The 22,829-nt window shown below is 40.5% G+C and overlaps 1 protein-coding gene across 1 annotated transcript in view; it reads left to right on the forward strand.

Moving 5' to 3' along the window:
* Positions 1-4: 4 nt before the first annotated feature.
* PPM1D (protein phosphatase, Mg2+/Mn2+ dependent 1D) overlaps positions 5-22,829 on the forward strand; it is a gene marked incomplete at its 5' end in the record, with an annotated part of 28,875 nt that continues 6,050 nt past the window's right edge. The window contains 5 exons of the mRNA XM_085302946.1: positions 5-188; positions 6,649-6,877; positions 9,386-9,510; positions 20,858-21,048; positions 21,913-22,155. Of these exons, the coding sequence (XP_085159072.1) occupies positions 5-188; positions 6,649-6,877; positions 9,386-9,510; positions 20,858-21,048; positions 21,913-22,155 (972 nt within the window). The remainder of the gene's footprint in view (positions 189-6,648; positions 6,878-9,385; positions 9,511-20,857; positions 21,049-21,912; positions 22,156-22,829) is intronic.

A 22,829-nucleotide genomic window follows, 5' to 3' on the forward strand; every position in this document is an offset into this window, starting at 1 on the left:
CCGCTCCGTGGCCTTCTTCGCCGTGTGCGACGGGCACGGCGGGCGGGAGGCGGCCCAGTTCGCCCGCGAGCACCTCTGGGGCTTCATCAAGAAGCAGAAGGGCTTCGGCTCGGCCGAGCCGGCCGAGGTGTGCGCCGCCCTGCGCAAGGGCTTCATCGCCTGCCACCGCGCCATGTGGAAAAAGCTGCGTAAGTTACGCGCCGCCGGCTTCCCTCCTCACCCCGCCACCCTTCCCCCCCCCGGCCCTCCCGGGGCTTCTCCTGCCCTGCCCGCGCGTGGGACGTCCGGCTGCAGCCGCCCCGCCGCTGTCACCGGGCGAGGGCCCGGGGGGGAGGCGTTCCGAGGTGTGCAGCTGAGGACTTCGCTTCAGTTCAGAAAAACAACGCCCACCCTCCCCCCGAAAACTGCAAACCGCGGGAGGCAAAAACGGGATCGGAGAGCGAGAGGAAAATGTGGGAAAACTGCCTTAGGTACTTGAAGGTGCTGCGGTGGTTCGGCTAGTTTTGCCTCGAAGGTTTTGCCGGTTGGACCCCCAAATCAGATTTGTTGGGGGGGGTCTCCACGCTGGTGCCCTGGGGAACTGCGTGGACACCCCCCCCCCCCGCTTTAGATCTTCCTTGCCCAGGGTCTCATGAAATTTTATTTTAGCAACCCTGAAGGGGCCAGCATGGTGKTTTTTGCATAACTGTTCCCTGGTTCCTGTTGTGTGCGTTGAGCCTTGGTGGAAGGACTCAGGCTGTGGCTCTTTCATAAAGGGTTATTGTTTGCTCCTTTTACTGTTCGGGCGCCGGGGAAGATGTGGAGTACCTGCCGAAACGGGGAGCGCAGCCTGTCTCCTCCAGGTTTTAGGGACTGGCTGCTTACCGCACTGGAATCGGCGCGGGGTCCCGAACGGGTGAGGGCACAGGGAGAGGCGTGAGGAGGCTGGTGAATCCTCGGGACTCCGAGGTGGCACTGCCCAGCTGAGCTTCTGACGGGACTCGCTTTTTTCAGGCAGGTGAAGGTTACGGCTTGGTTAGGGCACGGTTGGGCACGGTTGTTTCCTATGTGCACATATAGCATGTGATGTGCTCTGTGTGTATAAACGTGTATGAAAGCCCTCGAAAAAGAAAACGTAAGAAGAGTAAGTACATGAAGACAGGCAGGCGGGAGGGGAATCACCTTAAAATCAGATCAGAAAAAGTGGGCAGGTGTGCTGAAGACTGGGCCTGGATGGCAGACGTAAAAAGCAGGGATTGCAGTTAYGGCACAGTAGGGACTGGAGAAGGTGACTCATGGCAGGGGATTGAATGGTTGAAACAGTTTCATTTTCTTTTTCCTTATTAACAAGTAACAAAATACAGGAATTGCACAAGTGTCAGGTATTTGGAGAAGTCCTAGGAGAAGGAATGGCAATGATTGGGGGCACCCTGGGACTGCGCGAGAAGAGAAAGGAGTGAATTTTAGAATCACGAGGAGCTTCGACGTGGGGCAGGAGCGGTGAGAGGCACCGACCCCCCTGGGCTGCGCCTGGCGGGATAAGAGGAGGGTGCCCCGCACCCGGGGAGACCGCCTGCCGGAGGAGGATAAGGAGTTCAGCTGTCTAATCGTGATCTCCTTCGTCTATTGCTTGTCACTGTAACTATGCATGATTGCAAAATGGGGAGAGGGGAAGTGGCAGGAAATGCTATTTTGATACGGGGTGTTTTGCAAATAGCACATTTGTTGTGGAACCAATTTGAACTGTTGTCAGAAACAGTGTAGCTCTGGCTATGAGTATTTGATGGCAGTTCTAGGTAAGTTTTATGGTAAACGTCTAACTTCTCTTCCATGTAGCATGTATGACCTTACTGATTTCTGCTGCATGTGCATAACAGCTAGTAATTTAAGGGATAAAGCAATAATTGCATCTAGTTTATCTGTTCTCGTACCATGTTATGGATTTTCAATGTGAGTTTTACTAAATAGCTTTCTGTATAATTTTACATAAACCAGATCTTTAGCTGCGCATTGGCAAGACTGTGAGCGTGAAAGGGAGACTGGGTGTTTTGGTATCTTGAAGCGGGTAGGAGAAGGATGTGGATTTTTGAGATGAAAGGTAGAAGCTTTTCCTTCTCTTGTTGACATCCACTGGAAGGGATGCTCATGCTCGCTGCCTTCTTGGTTCTTGGAAGCTTTAGGTCATCCTGGTGGCCATCTCTTGTGATTTTCAGTAAACTTATTGATGATCAGTGTATCAGAAACATTAATAGAGCAAAATACCCATTTGTCATTGCTGATACTTTTTGGGGCAGTAATTATATATTAATAAAATTCCCAACTCTGTTTGCGAAGGAGCTTCTAAAGTAAAAGTTTGTGTTTGAAGCCCATTTTCACACCTGACAGTGGTAAGAAAGGTGTTGATAGGAGGCACATTGAGGAGGTCCCAGATTTTGACATGACTTTACTGAGGATTGGATTGTTTTGTATTTTTGTGGTAATACACTATTCGTGTAGCCAACAGCTTTTTTTTATATGTTATATTTAGCTTGATACTATTACATAATTTTTTTTCGCGGTGCTACTAGTTATGGTATAGATAGAGCTCGACTTTTGTTATAACACTTCCCATTAAAATTAATTTAAGCAATAAAAGTGAAATAACCTTTTTAATCTCTTCTGTAATGGATTTTTTGTAATAATTTTTGCTGCAAAGTCATAATTCCAGGATTATTCTTAGAAATGTTTGAAAGTTTTCATATCTGTTCGTATTTGAAAAGGACATAGACCATTTAGGGCAATGCAGACTTTCAGAATAATATAAAATTTTTATGATCTGTGGCTATGTTAAAAGTTTATATAGCATTTATATTTTTGAAGTTTAGTAAGATTTTAGAATCTCATCAGGTTGAAATGAGATATTCTAGTTTGACTTTGCGTATATGCTTAAAGTAAAATATATTCTTTAGCCATTTTTGTTGTTTCAAAATAACCTTGAATTGGTTTTGTCAAAAATAAACGAAGGCAGAACTTCCACAAACACATTTGGAACAGCCTGTGTGCTTCAGATCACAAGCCAACCATCATAAATGAATTTGTTTTTTTAGTCAGCCACAGAATATTTTGTTCTGTTGTGAATGTAGCTTCCAGATGTAGCGTACACGCTTCAGAGTAGTAGATGCACCGTTTGGGAGGAAGGGTTTGTTTCAAACAAGCTTCCTACCCCTCTCCCTGTCCCTCAACAGAGCAAGGAAAAAGAAGGAATTAAAAATAGTATGTATACAATTTGTAGTCCTGGAAAACTAACATAGATTGTTTCTTGAAACTATCTACTGTTGTCAGGATCAAACTCCGTTAAAAATCTGATAGCTTCAGATAGCTTGAGGCGTGAACACTTGACTTAGATCCTCCTTTTTAAGGAAGAGCGGGCAGTGCGTGTGCTCAGCTGGAAAGCAGGCACTGTGTGAGCCGAGCTGCCGGGCCGCGCTGCTCGTGTCCGACCGGACCCGGATGCGGGTTCACCTCCCGCTCTCCAGCGGCGTCAGCTGCGTCCTTGTGTGCCCTGGGCTGTTTCATAAATGATGCGGTTTTCAGCAGWAAAGCCCCTGCTTATAGTGGAGTTATACCTGGGAGGTATCAGCGCTCCTAGGACGTAGCTTAATAACTGCGTGAAAATAAATACAGAATTAGGGATACAGGCACACAAGGAAACTTTGACTAACTTTGTTATTTCAAAAGGCCACCTAGAGAGATTTCTTCCTTGCTGAAGGTGTAGAAGCGRTGTGTCATCCATAGACACTTCAGGTATAACTTTGAAGCGTGGATTTTGTTTTAAGRGCTTTATTGTAATTTCAGAATTTGTTTTGATCTGTCACCTTGGTGTGGCATTAAAAATGAGCAATAATTTGCTCTGAACATACTGAAGTATGCTTTACTGAAGTAAAGCTCTGAACTTGAAAGTGGATGACATTTAATAYTGTTTTGAAATAGTCTATTAACTCTCAGAAAAAAGTGTATGTCGGTTTACTGCTGACAGTTACTTTAATTTTAAAAGGATGTTATTAATGTCGGTTGCATGCGAAGGAAGAGCTTGTTTCTTTAGTGGAGCAGGTGCCTCTTCAGCGGTCAGGTAGGGATGAAAAACTGGTATGGATCTAGTATGATCAAAGGCACCTCCCCCTCTAACGAATTATACAGGACCTTATCAAAGAAATGCATGCTTTTTTTTTTTTTTTTGTTTGTCAAAACAAAGTTTGCTGCTGTATCTTGCATCTAAATATAAGAAAAAGAACAAGGGCTTTAAAGGCTTTAGAATAGGCTTTAAAAATAGCATTTGATAGAGTTTGTTGAGTTGTGACATTATGTAGGTAAATAATTTAGCAAAAAAGGAAACTTTCTTGATGATGGGGTCCTGTATATTTTTTGCTCATGTAATTTGCACTAAAATGTTTCTGAGTTTTTCAAATAAATAAAGGAGAAGACTACATGCAGCCAAGTCAAATTCKATAAAGCAAAGCATTTTGTATTGCCAGCGCTAGGTAGCAGGTGACAACAGTTTGCCAGCTGGTGTGCCAACTACAAAACCAATTGGAATTAACTGAGTGAAGAGTCGTGTTCTTCAAGTGGAAGAAAAAAATGTTTTAGAAAGATGCGCTGTTGCTTGGCTTGTGAGACTGATAAAAACAGGATCCTGATATGTGGAGGAGAAAACTCAGGGTAGTTAAGTGATTTTGATTTTAGGACTGGAGCTCAGAAGAAAACTCAGGACTTCTGACACTTCTGTTCGTATCTGAGATATAATTTCTAAAGAAAGGAATATGCTGTGCTCCATGTAATATTTATTTCTAAACAAAAGCAAGGCATAAACCCCTTTAATGATAGGCAGATCTAATTTCTAGTTCTATTGGAGCCTAGAATCTGTGGCTGCTGTATCATTCTTTTCCTCATAAGTGAGTGATTTCACTTTCTGTACTCTTCAATTCCCATAAAGACTGATTTGACTCTCCAATATATTTTATTGCTATTGAGGGGCTGTTACACTGACAGAAACTCATTAGTTGCAGCTTGTTTTCTGTTAAGTGCTTGGTTGAAGTCCTCATTACCACTTGGCTTCTTCCCTCATTTGCTTTCTATTTGGAATGTGTTAGATTTAATATCCACAGTTACAATTGCTAGACAAAGTACTTCAATAAACTGCTTGAATGTTTGTGTTCTTGAAATAATGCTACTCCTGGGGAGAAAGTACATTTTAGTCTTTAGAACACAAAGCTAGAACTCTGTGCTGAGAGTTAGTTGTTTAAATTATGCTCGATACGCTGGAAGCTGACACCAAAAAAATGCAGCTTTTGTCATCACGCTGTCTATATAATTCTGGTTCTCCTTTTGCACATCCTCCGTGTCTTCCCTCTTCCTTGCCTCAAGCATCTGAATATTGCTCAGTGGCACTGGAATGYATTAAGTCCTCAGTTGTCTTTTGCTATGACTTCTGAAGTTTAAAATAACTGTTTGCTCGGAGAAGAAGGTCTAACTGATTTGTTCTTTTCTTTTGTGGTGTTGGGCTGTAGGAAAATAAATAAAATAGTAGTGTGGCAAACTGGCTTGAGTACTTCCTGTGGACAGAATCATAGTGGAGTTTTTGTGTCGTACCACGTAAGTGTGAATTGTAAAGTGCAAAAGATAGCATGTGCCGAGTTTGTCTGGAGCCCGGGGCAGACGTGTGAGGGTGCTCGTGGCAGCTGCAATCAGCTGATGACCGAGACCCTGAATTATGATCTCCGAAGGTGTTGAAGTAGGGAGGCACATTGGTATGGCTGAGCTTTCTTCATTAGGAAGTTGTCCCAGTCATTTTGTGCAATTTTGGAAGAAGCTGAACACAAGAGCGTAAAGACAAAAAAGGGGAGGGAGTGTATAAGAGAAATTTGAACTGGATGCGAATTGGGAGAGTAGCATATGAGAAAATAAGCATTTTGAGAGCTAAGCAGTCAAGAAGAGGGAGCATTTCCCTAACCGTATGTAGCTCATGGTAGTATAGGTATTTTATACTTATTTTGAATTCAAGGAATATATTCTGTGRCGATCTGATGTTGGGTTATGGATAGCATACCTAAATAGTCTCCCAAAAGGAAACATGAATAAAACTGTCAACAAATTATTCAACTTAATGTTGTTCAGCCTATAAAAGTAAAATAGCATTTTCTTTCCTTTTGAGGAGATCAGTAATATCCAGGCAACCTGGCTGCAAGTCAAGTAGCCAGACAAAATGATCTGATTTATGACATTTTTATCCCTTCAGACAAGGAGGTGAATAGTAGACCTTAATGCAAAACTTGATAGATAAGCTCGACACTTGAGTAACRCTTCTGTTCCCACATACTCCTCTTCTAGTAACACTTGGAAAATTAAACCCAAAGAGACAATTTCTGGAATCCTAACGCAGTGCTTTGATATTGGTTTYCTATATATGTTTTAATTTAAGTTATAGCTAAGGGAATGGTGTTACGAAASGGAGGGACCTGAGGGCACTGGTTTGCCTGGCCATACTGCAGTTATGCATGCACTTTTCTGTAACTTTATGCAAGCTTCTGTGACACACCCTTGATCCCCATCTTCCAAAGTATTACTGGTTTCACAGAATTGAAAACCTTTTCTTTTTTTTCATTTTTTTTCCCCCCTCTCTCCCTCTCATTACAGCAGAGTGGCCGAAGACCATGACAGGCCTCCCAAGCACGTCAGGAACTACTGCCAGCGTGGTAATTATCCGCGGGTCAAAAATGTACGTTGCTCATGTTGGCGATTCAGGAGTGGTGCTGGGAGTCCAGGATGACCCCAAGGATGACTTTGTGAGAGCTGTGGAGGTAACACAGGACCACAAGCCTGAACTTCCCAAAGAAAGGGAGAGAATTGAAGGCCTTGGTGGCAGGTAAGTGACTGTCTCTCTGCTTTTCACTTCAGGTTTGATTTCTGGGTGCCATGTATTGTCTTTCCAATTGAACTAGGCTTAAACTTGCTTATTTAGGTGGGCAGGCAATTTGGTGAATCTCTTAGCCCGTTTATATTCCTTCTCTGTCTATCCTTCCTCCCCGAGCTTGTTGGGTAATAAATTACACTGTGCCAGTGTTACTCAGATATGCTTTTCTCTAGTGGGTTATGCGGTAAACACGGCTTTAGTTTCCTGATTAATTCCTGTGTAGCTGAGGTATGGCTACAATTCCAAAASTTCACTGGAAACTTTGTAAGTGAAGATACCTGTCTGATCTATTTCTCTTTAAATTCTGGGAAAATTTAAAAGAAATTCTATTTTGCTTTTCCATGTAGATATCGTTAAGAGCTGTGGAGTATCTGGTTTGTCAAATGGTGGAAATAAAGCAGTTTGAAGAGAAAATGATTACTGGTTTGGTTTTAGACTCTAGTCTCATTATGGGCAAAGATTGGGCTCTRAGCTAATGCATCATTTTTGTATCTAGTTAAAAAGATTCCATCTACTCTGTAAAATACATTTTCTTGTTCATCTAGAGGTGACACTGGCAGCTGTGGAGGAGGCTCTTTGAAGTTTCTGCTTACAGAACATGAAGATTTTAGATTAGTAACAAGACATGAATTCTGATGCATTTAAGGACATGTTTAAAATGTTAAAATACCATATTTCAAGATATATCTTAACATTAGTATTATCTTCAGCGTTGGAAGCTGGCAGATGTTAGGGCATCTCCGAGTTGCGGTTGATGCGTGCTCCCTGGGAGCGAGGAGGAAGGCATGCAGCCCTGTCAGATGGCACTAATGCTTTGAGACAAACCTCAGGGCTCGGATTTGGCATGGCTTCACAGGAGCTCTCTGTGCTTTYGGTCTGCAGTGCCGCAGCAGATGGATGGGCACAGTTTCCTTCTCTCAGCAGTTCAGAGGCAGAGATCGCTGAAGGATTTCCTGTTGACATCATTTGTACAAGAACCGTGTCATTAACCTTCAGATATCTGTGTCTCTAGCAGGTGGAAGCTGTGTTTGGAATGGTAGGTTTACAGAGAGGGTAACTTGCAGTTTTGCTAGTACATGTAAATGTATGGGTTTCCAAATCCTGTGTTTCAGCTGGTGATTGAAAGTCCCTGAAGCTTCAAAGAAGCATCCCTTGGAACTTCATAGCAGTAGGAATGGTTAAAAAATATTTTCAATATAAGTATTTCTGCTCGTGCTCCTGCTTTGCCCAAGCCGGCTGATAAAACTGGTGCAGGCTATTGTGGGGCAAAGGGGTAGGAGTGAGGCTGAACTGTGCAGCTATGCTAATTAATGTCTTCTTTCCTGAGAGCAAATTGAGAAAAGTTAATAGGAGAACATAATTGAACCTTTCATTAAAAGCAGTATTTTCCTAATAACAGCCTCTGAGCGTGAGATAAGACCTTCTTTCAGATAAAATTAGCTTAGTGTGGTCATCTTTTATGCACACGAATGAGATGGATATTGGGATATGGTGTTTGTGCCGCTGCTGTGCTGTGCATGTGAGAGGATGGGGCAGAGCATGCCCTTGTAAAGGCCTTTGAAGTCTCAGGAAGCGCATCTTGAATAGCTTCAGTATGGAGAATCTTGAGGCCATTCCAGAGCTTCTCAGTTTCTAATTACCAATGGCTGTTCCTTGGATAAAAGCTAGCTTTTAAGTGTCTGGTTCTGACTGTTGGGACAAAGCTTTGCTGGTTCCTTGCTCCATTAGCTCTTCTTGCTAAATGACTCAAACTTTCCCTTTTTCCCTCCGCTTTGCCTACTCTGTGATAGTAGCTGGCTCACTTGCCCTCTGGCTTCTCTTTTGACCCTTTCAGTATCATCTATGAGAACTAAATCTGTTACTCAATGCCTTAGAGCAGGTGTTAATGTTGAAATGCAGGGCTGGTTCTTCCCATCTCCTGCTTTCAGCAGATAACAACTATGAACAATTCCCCTTTATTTCTGCCTCACACTGGTGCAGCAGCAAGGAAATCCCTACTGAAGGCTGTGTCTTTCTCTTTTGTTTTTGAAACTATACTGTGCAACTCTTTACTGCCAAACTCTGGCAGATGGAGAACATGAAGGAAGAATCTACATGATATTTCTATTCCTGAGTGAGCTGATGTTGATGGTCCTCATCTGGGGAAAGCAATTTTGCTTTTTTTCTGACAGATGAAAAAGATATTCTTACATCTGGTTATCAGCAGCCAGCCAGAATATCTTAGAACTTTTCCTTCCCCTGCTTCACCTTCCTCCCCCTTTTTTCTCWCTTCTTTTGGCTTAATCTGGACTGAAAATATCCAAGTGATACYGTGTGTTTTGAAGTTCTTAATCATGCTGTGGACCACACTGAAGGTTCTGGCATTATTGACTCCATATTCATGTAGCTGTGTCATTGGAACTATCTTCCATGGTTTCATTTCCATTTATTTTAATCCCTGCTCCTTTTTAATGGTTCCAGTGTGATCAACAAGTCTGGCGTGAATCGAGTGGTTTGGAAGAGGCCTCGTCTGACCCACAATGGCCCTGTGCGCCGGAGCACTGTCATCGACCAGATCCCATTCCTGGCAGTTGCAAGAGCACTTGGTAAGTAAGGCTCACGTTTGGAAAGTGAGGCGTCTCTACAGACAGGTCACCAGAAATGTACTATGCTCCATTTTGCCAAATTAGGTTAGAGGGTTTTAGTCACTTGCTGTGATTACAAGGCCTTTTAAAAGTTTGGCCTTTATAAAGTACTTTTAATGCAATAAGGATTATTTTCATTTTCCACATAGGACTGTAGAAGGTATAATTGGTGAATRAAAGACAGCCCTATAATACACAGTCTTACAGGGCTTTTAATATCAGTCTTACAAGGAYAGTACTTCTGCTTCAATGCAAATGAAAACTCTACAAAGAAGTATGTGCCTCTGGTCTCTAAGTGATACAATTAAGTTTTACTGCATAGCGTATGAATTACTTTTTTTGTCTTTTCAYGGTGAATCTGTTTTCTTTCAAGTTTTAAAGTAGAAGTAACAAAAGAATGAAGACCAAGTCTGTGTGTTTTATCTATAACTTGCCTTTGCAAAAGTACTGGTAATGGGAAATTTTTTTTGGAGAAATGGTTTTAGAAGACTGATATCTAGTATTGTAAGATACCTTACAATATCTAGTAAATTTTGTTCTGAATGATTTTTTGGGAAGTACTTCATAACTTGATTTTTAGCTACAATGTGTGATAGGCAGAAATTGAACCACAAGAAGTTCCGCCTGAATGTGAGGGGGAATTTCTTCATTGTGAGAGTGACAGAGCACAGGAACAAGTTGCCCAGGGAGATTGTGAAGTCTCCTTCTCTGGAGATATTCAAGGCCTGCCTGGATGCAACTCTGTCTAACATGCTCTGGGTGACCCTGCTGAGCAGGGAGGTTGGACAAGATGATCTCCAGAGGTCCTTTCCAACCCTACCAATTCTGTGGTTCTATAAAATTTTCTGGTTAGTTGTTTCCCTTAAACTTCAATACAAAAGTCCAACCTTGTGCTGTTTTCTTCCCCTTTTCTCYCTTCCTCTGCCTCAGTGAAGAATTCTCTAACYAGCTATAGCCAGTATAGGTTTGGACTTGATTTTATGGAAATATGGTATCATATTTTTACCTGTGAGCACTATCTTGTGACTTAATGTCTCCTTGGTGAACAGTTATGTGACAGTGTTGTCAATGTTCCTAGGTCAGCTCKCAGTATGTCACAGGCACAGGCTGTTCCTGGGACTGTGGTCTTCTGGTGATAATTGCAAAGCACTACTATGTTTTATTTCAAAGGCAGTGGTATCTGTGTTTCACATGAATTTGTCCAATGTTAAGAGGAACTGTGAAGTGATAGCTAATGTTTTAAGAGAGTGCTATGCATCAAAGAAGAGGATATTTAGTTGAATGGTGATATCTTCATAAAATACTTTTAAAAAATTTTATGGACATTTTTCTCAATACCTCACAAATCTCTATCATGTTTCATATTTTTAGGTAAGACGTATGCTTATTTTATGATTGGTAGAACTGACTTGAGAGCTTGAGTTAGCTCTTCAGAGTTGTATGTTAATAGATGACTAGCAAACAGAAGTTCCTGAACCTGGATTAAGTCTTGTACTTTACCCACTGAGTARTATATTTATCTCTTTCCCCTTTTCTGCAAAAGAGTATGTGTTTCTCAGATTRTAAAAAGTGCATGTTGAATTCGGATAAATTTTTAATTCCCATGATTTTGAATTTTTTTGTCTAATAGCTCAGTGGCTTTTGATCTGATTCATCTCAGCAAGTTGAACAAAAGGATTTGGCTGGGTTTGGTGTGCAGATGGAAATTCAAGGAAGCATGCATCTGTTAGCCCCCCATTGCATTCTTTCCACCTACATGGATGAAGGGGGAYTACTGGAGACTTGCAGGTCCAAGAAATGAGAACACCTATCTTTTCAGTGATTCTTGGATTCAAAAGTTAGCATAATTGAGATTTTTAAGAGAGGTCATTGGCATCTTCAAATCATGTGGAAGAAACAGATTTACAGTGTGACTGTTCCGGTGTTTGTCTGCTCAAGGAGTCTCCATAGTCTCTTCCCATCCCATTCTGATGAGGTATGCTGAACCTCCTGGAAAAGGGAACACAGCTGCCTTTCTCTGTAGGGCCCAGATGGTGCACAGACGCTCACAGTTTGGAAACAGGATTTAACTTCTTTCTGAGGCCAGCATGCCCCTTAACACTGCTTACAAAAGACCTACCACAACTAAAACCATTTGCATTCGTGCTATTAAGGCCTGCTTGACCTCTTGGCTGGCTCCCAGATTGCTACCCTGGTTGGCACCGCACTACTGCGTTGGAGCATCTCCAAGCAGAGTAGTAGCTGTCAAAGCTGACATATGCGGGTTACCAGTATTTTAGTCAGGCCCACTAAGATCTAGCACAGTCATTCCTTTTGCTGTGTCCAAATTTGGTTGCTACTCTTGGTAGAAATCCCATACTGCAAAATACAGAYCCCAAATTGATTATTTAGACCAGAATTTTCAGTAGGAGGGCAAGACTTCCCTGGTGCTCTGCCTTGCAACTATGAGAGAAACCTAGAGTTGTGAATTTATCTTTATTTTAAAGTGGGTAGATTATCTACTGAAACATTGAAATTTASAACATAAGTGTTTAAACAAAGTGTGTTTGTCTTTTTCTCATGTAACGCTTTACAGTATGTTAATGTATTCTCATCAATTATYGTCTGTGCTAACTTGTTACTGTCCTTCTGTTATCGAAGTGAGAGAATGATTTTGGTGGACCTAGCGTTCTCTASTTTATTGATCCCTCCAGCTCTTAACTCTAGCACTCCTTGTAAGGAGTGTATAGTAGACTTGTGGGAAAGCACCTAGTTGGTCAAACTTCTGGAAAGCGAAAATGATACAGGCATGTTGAAGTCCTTCTAGCCGGATTAATGCTGCTAACATTCCTTTACGGTTTTGGTTATCTGCAGTGTCTTACTGCAACAGAGTAAGCATTTGCCATGTGTAATTCTTAGTATCGTTGCTTCTCACWACAGTAGTGACTGCGTTTATGTAATGTATAAAGTAACTTATTTATAGCCCCTAAGCAAGTCAGAAATGTTTAGGTTTCATATTGCCTCTCTAGAGTATCTTGTATGCTTTTACCATATACAGGTTTCAAGTCTTCTAATGAAATGTTTTAAACTGCAGCACAGTATTCTGCACTTTAAGCATAGCTACTTCTACTTACCTCTTCTGGGAAATAACAAGGATTTTATTTATACTGTTTTGCTTTGTAATAGCTGCATATGAATCTCATGCAGTCTCAAAGAATTGTTTGCCTCGGGACTTGTTGCTCAKGCTGATCAGAAGAGATTTTTATTTCCTAAGAGCATCAGCATCCGAGTAAGTTGCCTGGCATCTGTAGTTCCATGGCAACTTCCTTTCATGCCCTTCCCTTCAACAAGTGCGAGGTAACTCCAAGGCTGCGAGCGTGCAGGYTGCTGGGTGCCGTAAAGCAGTAGATACTCATGGGTAACAAGCCGTCATGTATTTTCCGTGTGTGTTTTAAAGAGCCTGTGTGCATCATTGCATGGTGTATTAGTTGTTGTCTCCCTGCCATAGATTTACAAACTGGACTTTTCAGGACAGCATCCAGGAAGGCTTTGCAGTGAGCATATTTACAGATGCATGTTTTAGGAAAACAACACACAGAGAGCAGTAGCTTGCTCTCTGTGTGTATAACATAATAGGCATAAACCTTAGCAGACAGGTTACATTTCAGCTATGCTGTTGATCAAAATACATTAACTTAGGCTTCCTGCCTCTGAGACAAAATACAGTATGATAGCCGTAAGACTGCTTGTACAAGAAGATATATCTCTTGTTTCCCAATACAGAACTCATCATGGAAAAATGAAGTAAAGGTTTGGAAGACAATTTTGAAGTAAAATCTGGCCTAATGCATGTGGAACTTTCAAAGACTGTATATAAAGTGGGAATTGTGGAAAAACCACAATGTGAGCTCTTAGGGTATAACCTGAAACAAGAACTGAATATAGAAACTAATAGAAAGACAAATGCTGTGATTAATCTGCTGAGCTTTGTAGGTTGACTCTAAGTGTAACTTTAATTCTTTACAGATTTCTTAAGTTGCTATTTAAGTTTGTATCCAGCTGTCCCCCAACCTGATCAAGTTGACTGGTAACATATGGCGTGATGGCAGAAATGGGTCTTGAGACTGTTTTATAAACCATGTAGGATGTCTCTTGTTGGTAAATTAGTTCAGGTTTAAATCTGGTAAATCTATAGATTTCCCCCCCCCCCCCTTCTTGTGAGGAGTATAGAGCCAAGATCTGCAGCTGTCTGTAGGGTTATGCACTCAGGGAATGCCTTGCACTGTTGTAGCTAAATCTTTTTTTAATTCATGAGCAATGAAACCTGAACCAGGAACCGATTAGTTAAACACTCATTCATGTGGCAACATGAACTATCTTTTCTGTTTTTTGTGTACAGACATGACAGACCCACCCGGCTATTTTTGCTGGAGTGGCCTTGCACTGTAGGCTTGTCTTTCATGAGAACATAAGTCCTTTTAGGGGTCAGTAGGAAATTTATGTACCAGAACAGTGAATGCTCAACATATAGCTGAAATAAGAATGCTGACTGACAGTGAGGTGGAAGCTGTTTTCCAGAGCAACCTACTGGATGCCAGAATTGTTTTGTGAAGCTCTCTGAATGTGCATACCACAAAACCCTAGGGAGAAGGGTATGGCTGACCTCAAATGATCTAAGTAGATTCCTGTATAAGGGTTTAGATTTAATGTGTGTTTAACTGTTACGGAGGTGAGGTGAGGGGGAAACAGTTACAGTCTAGAGTGGGCACAACTGCTAGACAGTATTTCCTTTTTAGATCTTCTTTCCTATTTGTAGAATCCACCATGAAGAACAATCATATTAAATTCTATAAGCTATACATTATATTTATATGTTGYACGGCATTTTTTGTTTGTTGATGTTACTTTTAAAAGATTTCTTTACATAGGTATGTGTGTGTGTACTTATATATACACACTTAGACACATAATATATAATTTTATATATAGACACACAYATTAACATTTTTATGTCTTAGATTTCTTCATAGCAGAGAAACTTGAAGCGCATTTGGGATTCTACTCCTGTCCAAAGAARGATGTATCACTGTAGCTTGTACAATTCCACCCCCCCCACACAACAAAATACACACACATGCCTGTATAAAATGCAGCATACATACTTTACTGTGCAGATCCGTGTTAGAGTTATTCCGACCATGTGAAGGCACATGTGGATCCATTTAGCTTGAAGGAGAACGTTTGGGGCTTTCTTCTCTCGCTTTTGGCTGACTGGAGCTCTCTGTGCATGACTCTAGCGCTCTTCTTTGGCAGAGTGTAAAAGCAGTAATAACCATTTCTCCTAAAGGTAGAATTGTCTCCAGATTTGTTCAGTGCRTTCTTCTATTTTACTCTGTATCTTCAGTTCAGCAAATGCTGTCTAGGATTGGAAGTCTTTCAAAGTTTGAAATTCCACCTAAGTGTTCATTTTAAGGATTTAATTCGAGGTCAGTAATTGGGGGTTAGCTTTCTCCCTGCCATTTTAACTTCTCACCTGTTTCCTGAAGTCTTCTCTCTTGTACTTCCCATCCACTATGTTCTGGATTTGATACCTTTGAGTCTCAAACACAGTGTACAGTGCTGCAGTGGAATTGAGGATGCAGGGCACTAGACCCAGACAACTTTCTTGCCTGTTGCCTGTGATTGTGCTAACACACAAGCAAAGATGAGCCATGCAGCATTTAATTCACCACTGCCGCATTGTATGCAGCATTTAATTCACCACTTGTTTTACATGCAATTTGTTTTGCCTGCCACTGAAATACTGTTCTCGTGACTCTGCTTTCCCTTTCGTCTCTGCACAGCACTATTTCAAATGAGTATGTAAAGGTGCTCCTAAAATAGCACTCCTAAAGGAGTGCTAAAGCCTCAAGTGCCTCTGTGTAACTCTTCTGCTTGCTGCTGCCTTCAGTCCTGTCCTGTCCCTCAGTCTGAACTTCAATCATTGCTAGMTTGTACGAGCACGATGTTGTGTTGCCCTCCTCTTTAGACTGCTGTAAAGATGCCCTCTTGTGGCTATAGGACTAGGTTGCCATGAGTTTTGGTGAAAAATGTTTTCCGCTCCAGCTCAGCCTGAATGATCTTAAGTGGTTACTGTTCATGTCATTGCTGAGATATGTCTCACTTCCCAGCATCGTTGCCTCTTTGAGAGTGGGAAGAGGAAGTTCTGTAAGTCTTCTCTTTGTTCTAACAGACTCTTCAGATAAAACTTTGATTTTAAAAAGATCTGGAACTAATCAAACTGGATTTTTGTTTTGGACTGTGATGTGTAAAAGCACTGTTCTTTCTTCTGCTAAAACCAAAAGATATTTTTGTATTCCAAACAGCATGTTCCAAAAACTTAAATGAAAGACTTGAATTATTAACTTTTGGATGCACTTTTGCTTATCTAATTCAGTCTACTTAGATGATGGGTGTTTTTGTTTGTAACTTTGGTTTCTTTCCTGGCAGCAGCTAAATTACAGGTAGTTGGATTTTTTTTTTTTTGTTTTTCCCTTCACTGTATTTCAAAATGTAATAGTAAGCAGATAAGGTAGAGTACATATTTTCATAAGGAGATCCGTTAATTCCCTTTTCCTTTACTGTATATTTTCAGACCTCTATTTTTCATTTTACAAGATGAGATGCATTTTTTGTGTAGATATTTGTAATTTAGTCTGACTTCAGTCATCATTTAGAAACAGACAAGATTTTTCTGGAAGATGTAGAAGGAACTATATTAATCTCTCTCTCTTTTTTATTTTTTTTTTTGATTTGGAAAATGTATGTGCAAACCTCACACCAAAAGAGGTATTTCTGGTCTGTAAGCTTTTAGAGAACAAGGCTGGTAAAGTTTTGCAGTGCTTGTTTTCTAATTCAGAACAAAAATAGTATGGCTTATGAAGTGAGGTCTGAGAACCTGGAGTTCCACTTCTGTAACACTAGCCTTCAGCACATCCCATCATTTTGCTCTCATGGATTTCTAGCCTGCTAAAAGGTCACTTATTTGTCTGCTTGCTTTGGGACAGATTTAAAGATTTTAGAGCATTTTGAAACACCTAGAGAAAAGTGCACTCTGCTCCCTGATTTACCTCGCTTTCCCTTTTTTTCTTCCCAGGATTAGAACAGAGAGGTTGCCACGTAAAGTCTTTCTTCCAGGTTTGCCACGTGCTTCCCAGCCGCTGTGGATGCTCTGCTCWCCAGCTGGCCAGGGAAAGACAGATAGCCAATACTGGTATTCGATCTAGGTACCAGCTCTAAAAAGCATTGACTCGGGCTCTGGCGCTCTGCCCCTTCAAAAAGGAAAACAAAGCAAAAACCCCTTGCTTCACCCTTGTGACATGGATTGGCCTTTGCAAGCTTGAACTGAAGGAGCTGTGAGAATTATTCTTTAAGTGACRTGCTTTTTATGGCAGTACTGGTCTACCAAGGATCATTTACCTGCTTGATTAGTTTATGAGCTTGTGGCTCTAATGGTAGGTTTATGGGAGGTAGATGGATGACAAGTCAACACTGAAGGCAATTTTCCCTCTTTTTAGGCCAATCTAATAGTACTTACTATGCTTCTGACCTCTGCATAATTGATATTGTCACTCAAATTTATCTGGTGTACTAAGTAGCTTTTTTACACATCAAGATTTAAAAAATGCTGTGTGCTTGTCATGTTGTTCTATTAGGAGCAAAACAGTATCAAGAATGAGTTCGTAAGAAAAGGAGAAATGACATAGTGTTTTGTCCTGCTGGGTTTTTTTTTTCTCTTCTACCTTTTGCCAAATTTCTGCTTTATATTAAAACCGATAGCGCCTTTCCATCTTAATTGTGAATACCGGTAGTTTCCTTCTGGGCTGAGGAAGGAAGACACAGGATTGCTGTGTGCCTCAGATTGGAGTATACTTTGTGGAATTTTTCCTGGGGCACAGAACGAAAGTGTTTTTTTTCAGTTTACAATATCCAGAGCTCCGTCTAGCTTTGCTTGCCAGGACTTGTCTGGAGTTGGTCAGTTAATACCTGCTTGTGGTTTAAAGCTGTTCCATTGTCCAGTTTTGTACGCAAGGTCTTGTGTATTCCCTAGAGATTTGAGCTTCAGGTGGGGGGTACAACCAAATCTAGGAAATTCAGTTGTTCTCACTGTATATTTACAGCAAGCTTGGAAAGCTATTTGACAAAGACCGTGCCACAGGAAATTATTTGAAATACTCTCTTTTGCCGAAACAAAACAAAACAAAAAACATGTTTAATAAGCTTAAGCTTAGAAGCTGTGAATGCTTGAGCTGATCTAGTTAATGTTCTYCATTTACTTTCAGGAAAATTACTTTCCACTTGTGCTGTGCTGTCTACAAGACTAATGCTTTTTTCTTTTCTTTTTGTTTGTTTTCTTTTCTCTTTTTTCCTCTTCTAGTTAAGAATAATGACAGTACTAGAGAGATACAGCTTAGTTATTGATTTGCACATGGTTTTGGCCGGAGGTAGGAACTGTTACAGTTGTGTAGTCTGGCAGCATCTCTAATGCAGATCATAAAATGTCCACTATTAATTCCTGTATCAAGCCCACAACTGGGTGTATAGTTACACCATGGCCTTCAGAAGGGCAAGCTCTTTGGAGGAGATATTGTTGCCATTGGAAGGCTTTTAGTGGAAACTAGGACAATTAGGCTTCTAGTTGGRGATGTGGACTGTGATTTGTGTGATGTGAATTCCTTGCATGTCTTYCCAGAATCTCTGTGCCCTCAGCAGGTTTCCTTATCTGTGGAGTCCTTTATACTCCATAGAGRGATGTGATATTCCAAATTATTCCTGTGAGGAGCCTCTTATCTCTCTATTGCCTCCTGGAAGAAGACTGTCTGAAATTGGTGTCTTTATTACTCAAATGTTTTGTCAGCAAAGCAGCAGATGGGTGCGATGACATGTATGTAGATGGGCCAAAATTAAATAACGTCAGATTATTTTTATCTTAACACGAGCAGTATTTTTTAATAAAGGAAAGATTCATCTAAAAACATTTGCGACCTCTCCTAAATGAGTATGAACAAACTAGCAAATAAAAATCTAAAAATATTACTTGCTTGTTTGATGCTGGTGCTGATTCCCAGATCTGGTTGTCCTCAGATCCCAAGCTCATGTTTATTCTACCTGTTGTGTCCTTGACAGACGTGCCAGGAAGAAGTCAGTGTATGAAGACTTTTGGTGGTAATTAATATACAGTAATTGCTGTACTGAAGCTCAGCTCTTCTATTTCAGTATTTATTTTGATCTTGTTGCCAACTGGTTTGCTTTGTTGTGAGGCTGTGGATGGAGAGTGCACCTCTATACAAGCAGGCTTGGCTTTTAATTCGCCTTTCGTAGAAGCATGTGTTTTTGCCTGCTGCTGCTGCARTGAAGGTGAATTGGGGCTTTAATGAGTGGCCCATCCATGCTTGCTGTGGTGAAGTGGAGTTGATTGATTTGAAGTATTCCCTTTCCTGACCCTGCAAAAGTCTTTTCAACTGGCTGATAGCTTAAGGCAAAGCTAATGGAAGAAAGTAGGAAGACAAAAAGCTTATTTGTTATCTTTAGAAGGGTGGTAATGGGTAGGGAGGAAGGTCACAAACATGCTTTCTGAAGACARCAAAAAGCAAACAAATAAACAAAACTGGCAAAACCAGACTCTTAAATAAATGAAGGCGTTCTTTAGCTTCTGTATGTTTTTCAACTCTGATATTTGAAATTAATTTCTACTTTTAAAGTCATATATTCTACACAAAAAACAGCCAGTGCTTGCAGATAATACTGTGACTTTTTGTTATTTGKTGCTACTGGAAGTTATTTGTAAACATCAACACAGGGAGCAGTCTTTTATGTTTTGTACAATATAATATGTTACCAAAACCAGATAGTGTCAAAAAATCTGGAATGTAGAAAGTTTTGTAAAAGGAAGAGAAGATGTTAGCGCAGCATAATACTCCTCTTGATTTCAAGGCCAAACCTTGGAAAGGGGGTGGGTTTTTTGTTTTTGTTTTTTTAAAAATATGTACCTGATAAATTAAATTAAAATAAGTGCATATGGAAAATATGTTTTTTTCTACTTGGATGCTTTAACTTTAGGATAATTTGGAGCATGCTGTTGAAGGAGTAGTTTTGATTCAAATGGGACTTGACTTATTCATATTCCCTCTAKGCTGCTGTTATAAGGCAGGTGACCCCAGACTCATTTGCACAGCAAAAYAGGCTTAAAAACAGAAAGGTTTACTGCATCAGGCCTTCCAGGGACAGGCTTTAGCTCTCATTTGCTGCTTTCCTGCCAGAACCCAGGTGCTGCTTGTGTTCTTGTGGCTTCTTTCCAACTCCAAAATCTGGCACCTGGTGTTCAGCTGGAGAGATGCTGGAGCACAGCACCGCATGGGTCTGGAGGCGAAGCACATGCTGGGGAAGGAGGAGGAATGGGAAAAAGAGGTTATGGGGCAAAGGAGGGCAGAAGGAAAGGCTTCAGCCTCCCTCCTTTGACTTCATTCCTTGTCCATGGCACCTGCATGCACAAATGCACACAAATGCAACAAGACCTATCTGTGTATTTCTGTGTGGGTGGGATGGCTGAGAAGAAGCTCAGGTTCACTTTTTTTTTCTTTTTTTAAAAAAGGAGCAATTTAGTACGCTGAGTGTGTTTTGGTTTTGTTTTTACCTCTTAACAGGTCTTGATAGGGTATGCAGAGCCGCTTACCATCCTGAAGCAGAATCAGGTCTAATGCTATATGTGACATTGCGGGGAGAAGGGAAATCATATGGTTACGCACGCTCTGAATCTAGTGTTGTAAGCTACCGTATAATGAACAGATCCCTTGTAGGGGAAGTGAGGATTTTGTCCTGTATTTACGCAGTACCYGTAACTGGAAAGGCATAATCTTGTCTGCTGGTGACAATGCTGGTGAATTCAGATTCAGTGTGGGTTTAACAAAGACTTAAAAACAAAGCTTTAGTTCTGTTTCAGCATGATTTTAATTGTTTGAATAGGTTGGATATTGCTGGCTTCRCTATTTTTTTTAGGTATTAATCTGTTCCGTTTTCCCTGCTTTCTGAAAACGTTATGTTAAAACAGCTGAAGACTTCTTATAAACATATGGGTTTATGCTTGAATACGTTTCTTGTTTAAATGATTCCGTATCAATAGATGTGATGAGGAAGTGGCATTAGAAAAACATAATTATAATGAATTACGTTGTATTACTGTTGGTGGCTTGAGACCCATGGTAGTCGTTTTCATGGGAACAGTTTTCTGCTGTTCTCAAAAATCATAGTCAGATGAAATGTAACAATTTTTAAACATTTTCTTCCTAACTAGGTGACCTGTGGAGCTACGACTTTTACAGTGGTGAATTTGTTGTGTCTCCTGAACCTGATACTAGTGTGCACACAATTGATCCCCAGAAGCACAAGTACATTATCCTTGGCAGTGATGGACTGTGGAACATGATCCCACCTCAAGATGCTATCTCTATGTGCCAGGATCACGAGGAAAAAAAATACTTCATGGTGAGAGCAGGGGATATTGGTCGCTGTGGCAATTTAACATCTCTTTCCTCTAAAGAATTGCTTAGCCTGGCATGTATGAAATATACTTACTATACTTAATTATGGCGTTGCTCTTCAGTTTTATTCAATAGTTTTGCCACAACACATGAGCTGTTACAATGCGGCTGATCTTATTGTGATTGCATGTATTGTCAAATATAATGCTTATTAACATTCTTTGTGAAATGCAGATATTAGTATTATATTTTTCTTCTAAATTAAATTATTTAGTTGTCATTTTGGGGAAATCTGACTACCAGGATGGCATCTGTGAGTAATTAAGAAGACAACATATTCCTTCTCTAAGGAAGTTACACAATATATTGTCTGAAAATGAAATTTATTTTGTATTAGGATGCATGTTATAATGCAGACAACTGTTTATTTTATTTTATTTTTTTTTGGTGACATGATAGAATCTGAATTAAATTATTCTGCTTTGTTATACAAAACAGTTGAGAATTTGTATGGTGAAGCATCAGAGCATTAGTTAGAAAAAGTATAAAAATCCCTTTAAGAGTTTTGGAACGAATGTGGGACATGTTATGACCAGCCAATTTAAACAAATAATTTGCATCACTTGCAGAGTGTAAAGCACTAATATGTGCGTGGATTCTCCCTTAAACTGATTTTAAAGCTACAATTCACCAAAAAGAAAGATTTATTTCAGTGAATATTTCTTCTCATGTTTCTAAATGAAATTACTTCAGTATGTGATGTAGGAGTAGATAATACCAGGCTGTGCCATATAAACTCTCCATTTTATATCTATAAAGTAAAGAGGACCTGATTGCTTTCTGTCTATCTTTCTCTCTTCCAACACAGGGAGAGCACCGACAGTCTTGTGCCAAAATGCTCGTGAACAGAGCACTGGGCCGGTGGAGGCAGCGCATGCTTCGTGCAGATAACACTAGTGCCATTGTAATCTGCATCTCACCGTTGCAGGATAGTAAAAGCAACTTGGAAAATGAAGAGGAATTGTATCTCAATTTGGCAGAGTCTCCCTGCTATAGCAGTCCTGATGCAAGTATGATGACACCCTCCCGCTGCTGTACACCACCTGTCAAGGTAATTTTTTTTCCCCAAAAACATTTTTTAATGTTCACTTTTGAGTCTGGAGCCCATGGAATACTCATCAATCCCTTGTTCCTTCTCCTAGAAGTAGTTTCTTTTTATATGGCTCAGTCTGTAGGATTGTGGCAATGGTGTAGCTGGATCATTGCAAGTGATTGAAGTAATACCTCTAGAAACTACTGGCTTGTCAACTTACACTATCATTTAATTTCACTGATTTATACTGTAGTGAACCAGGTATTACCTATGGCTAGATAATATTTCAGCTTTAGGACAGTAACTTGGCTGCAACTATCTGGCTGTATTCTCAGCACTTCTCTTTAATTCTGTGTACAAAGCTTTGAAGAAATACATGAGCTTTTAATAACATTCCTTAAAAGGCTTTGGAACACCAAGGCAGAATATAAAGAATGAGGTTCTCAGAGCTGCTGAATTTCRGGATACAATGTTTTCATAACTCTTATAATCCTGATCACTCAATAGGACCTGGTGATCTGTATTCCCACATCCACATAAAGAAAAAACTACTGTAACTTCATGCGTATAATTCATACCACTTCAAATATATTTTCCTGAAAATAAAATTTCTGAGATCCTGCAAAATCAGAAATGAGCTATCAAAAGAGAAAAATCAGACTGTGGGGATTAGAGCCCCCTTCTCCTCCCCC

Source organism: Rhea americana, unplaced genomic scaffold (genome assembly GCF_003343005.1).
Source record: "Rhea americana isolate MKP2758 unplaced genomic scaffold, rheAme1 scaffold_194, whole genome shotgun sequence".
In the NCBI taxonomy this organism is placed as follows: Eukaryota; Metazoa; Chordata; class Aves; order Rheiformes; family Rheidae; genus Rhea; species Rhea americana.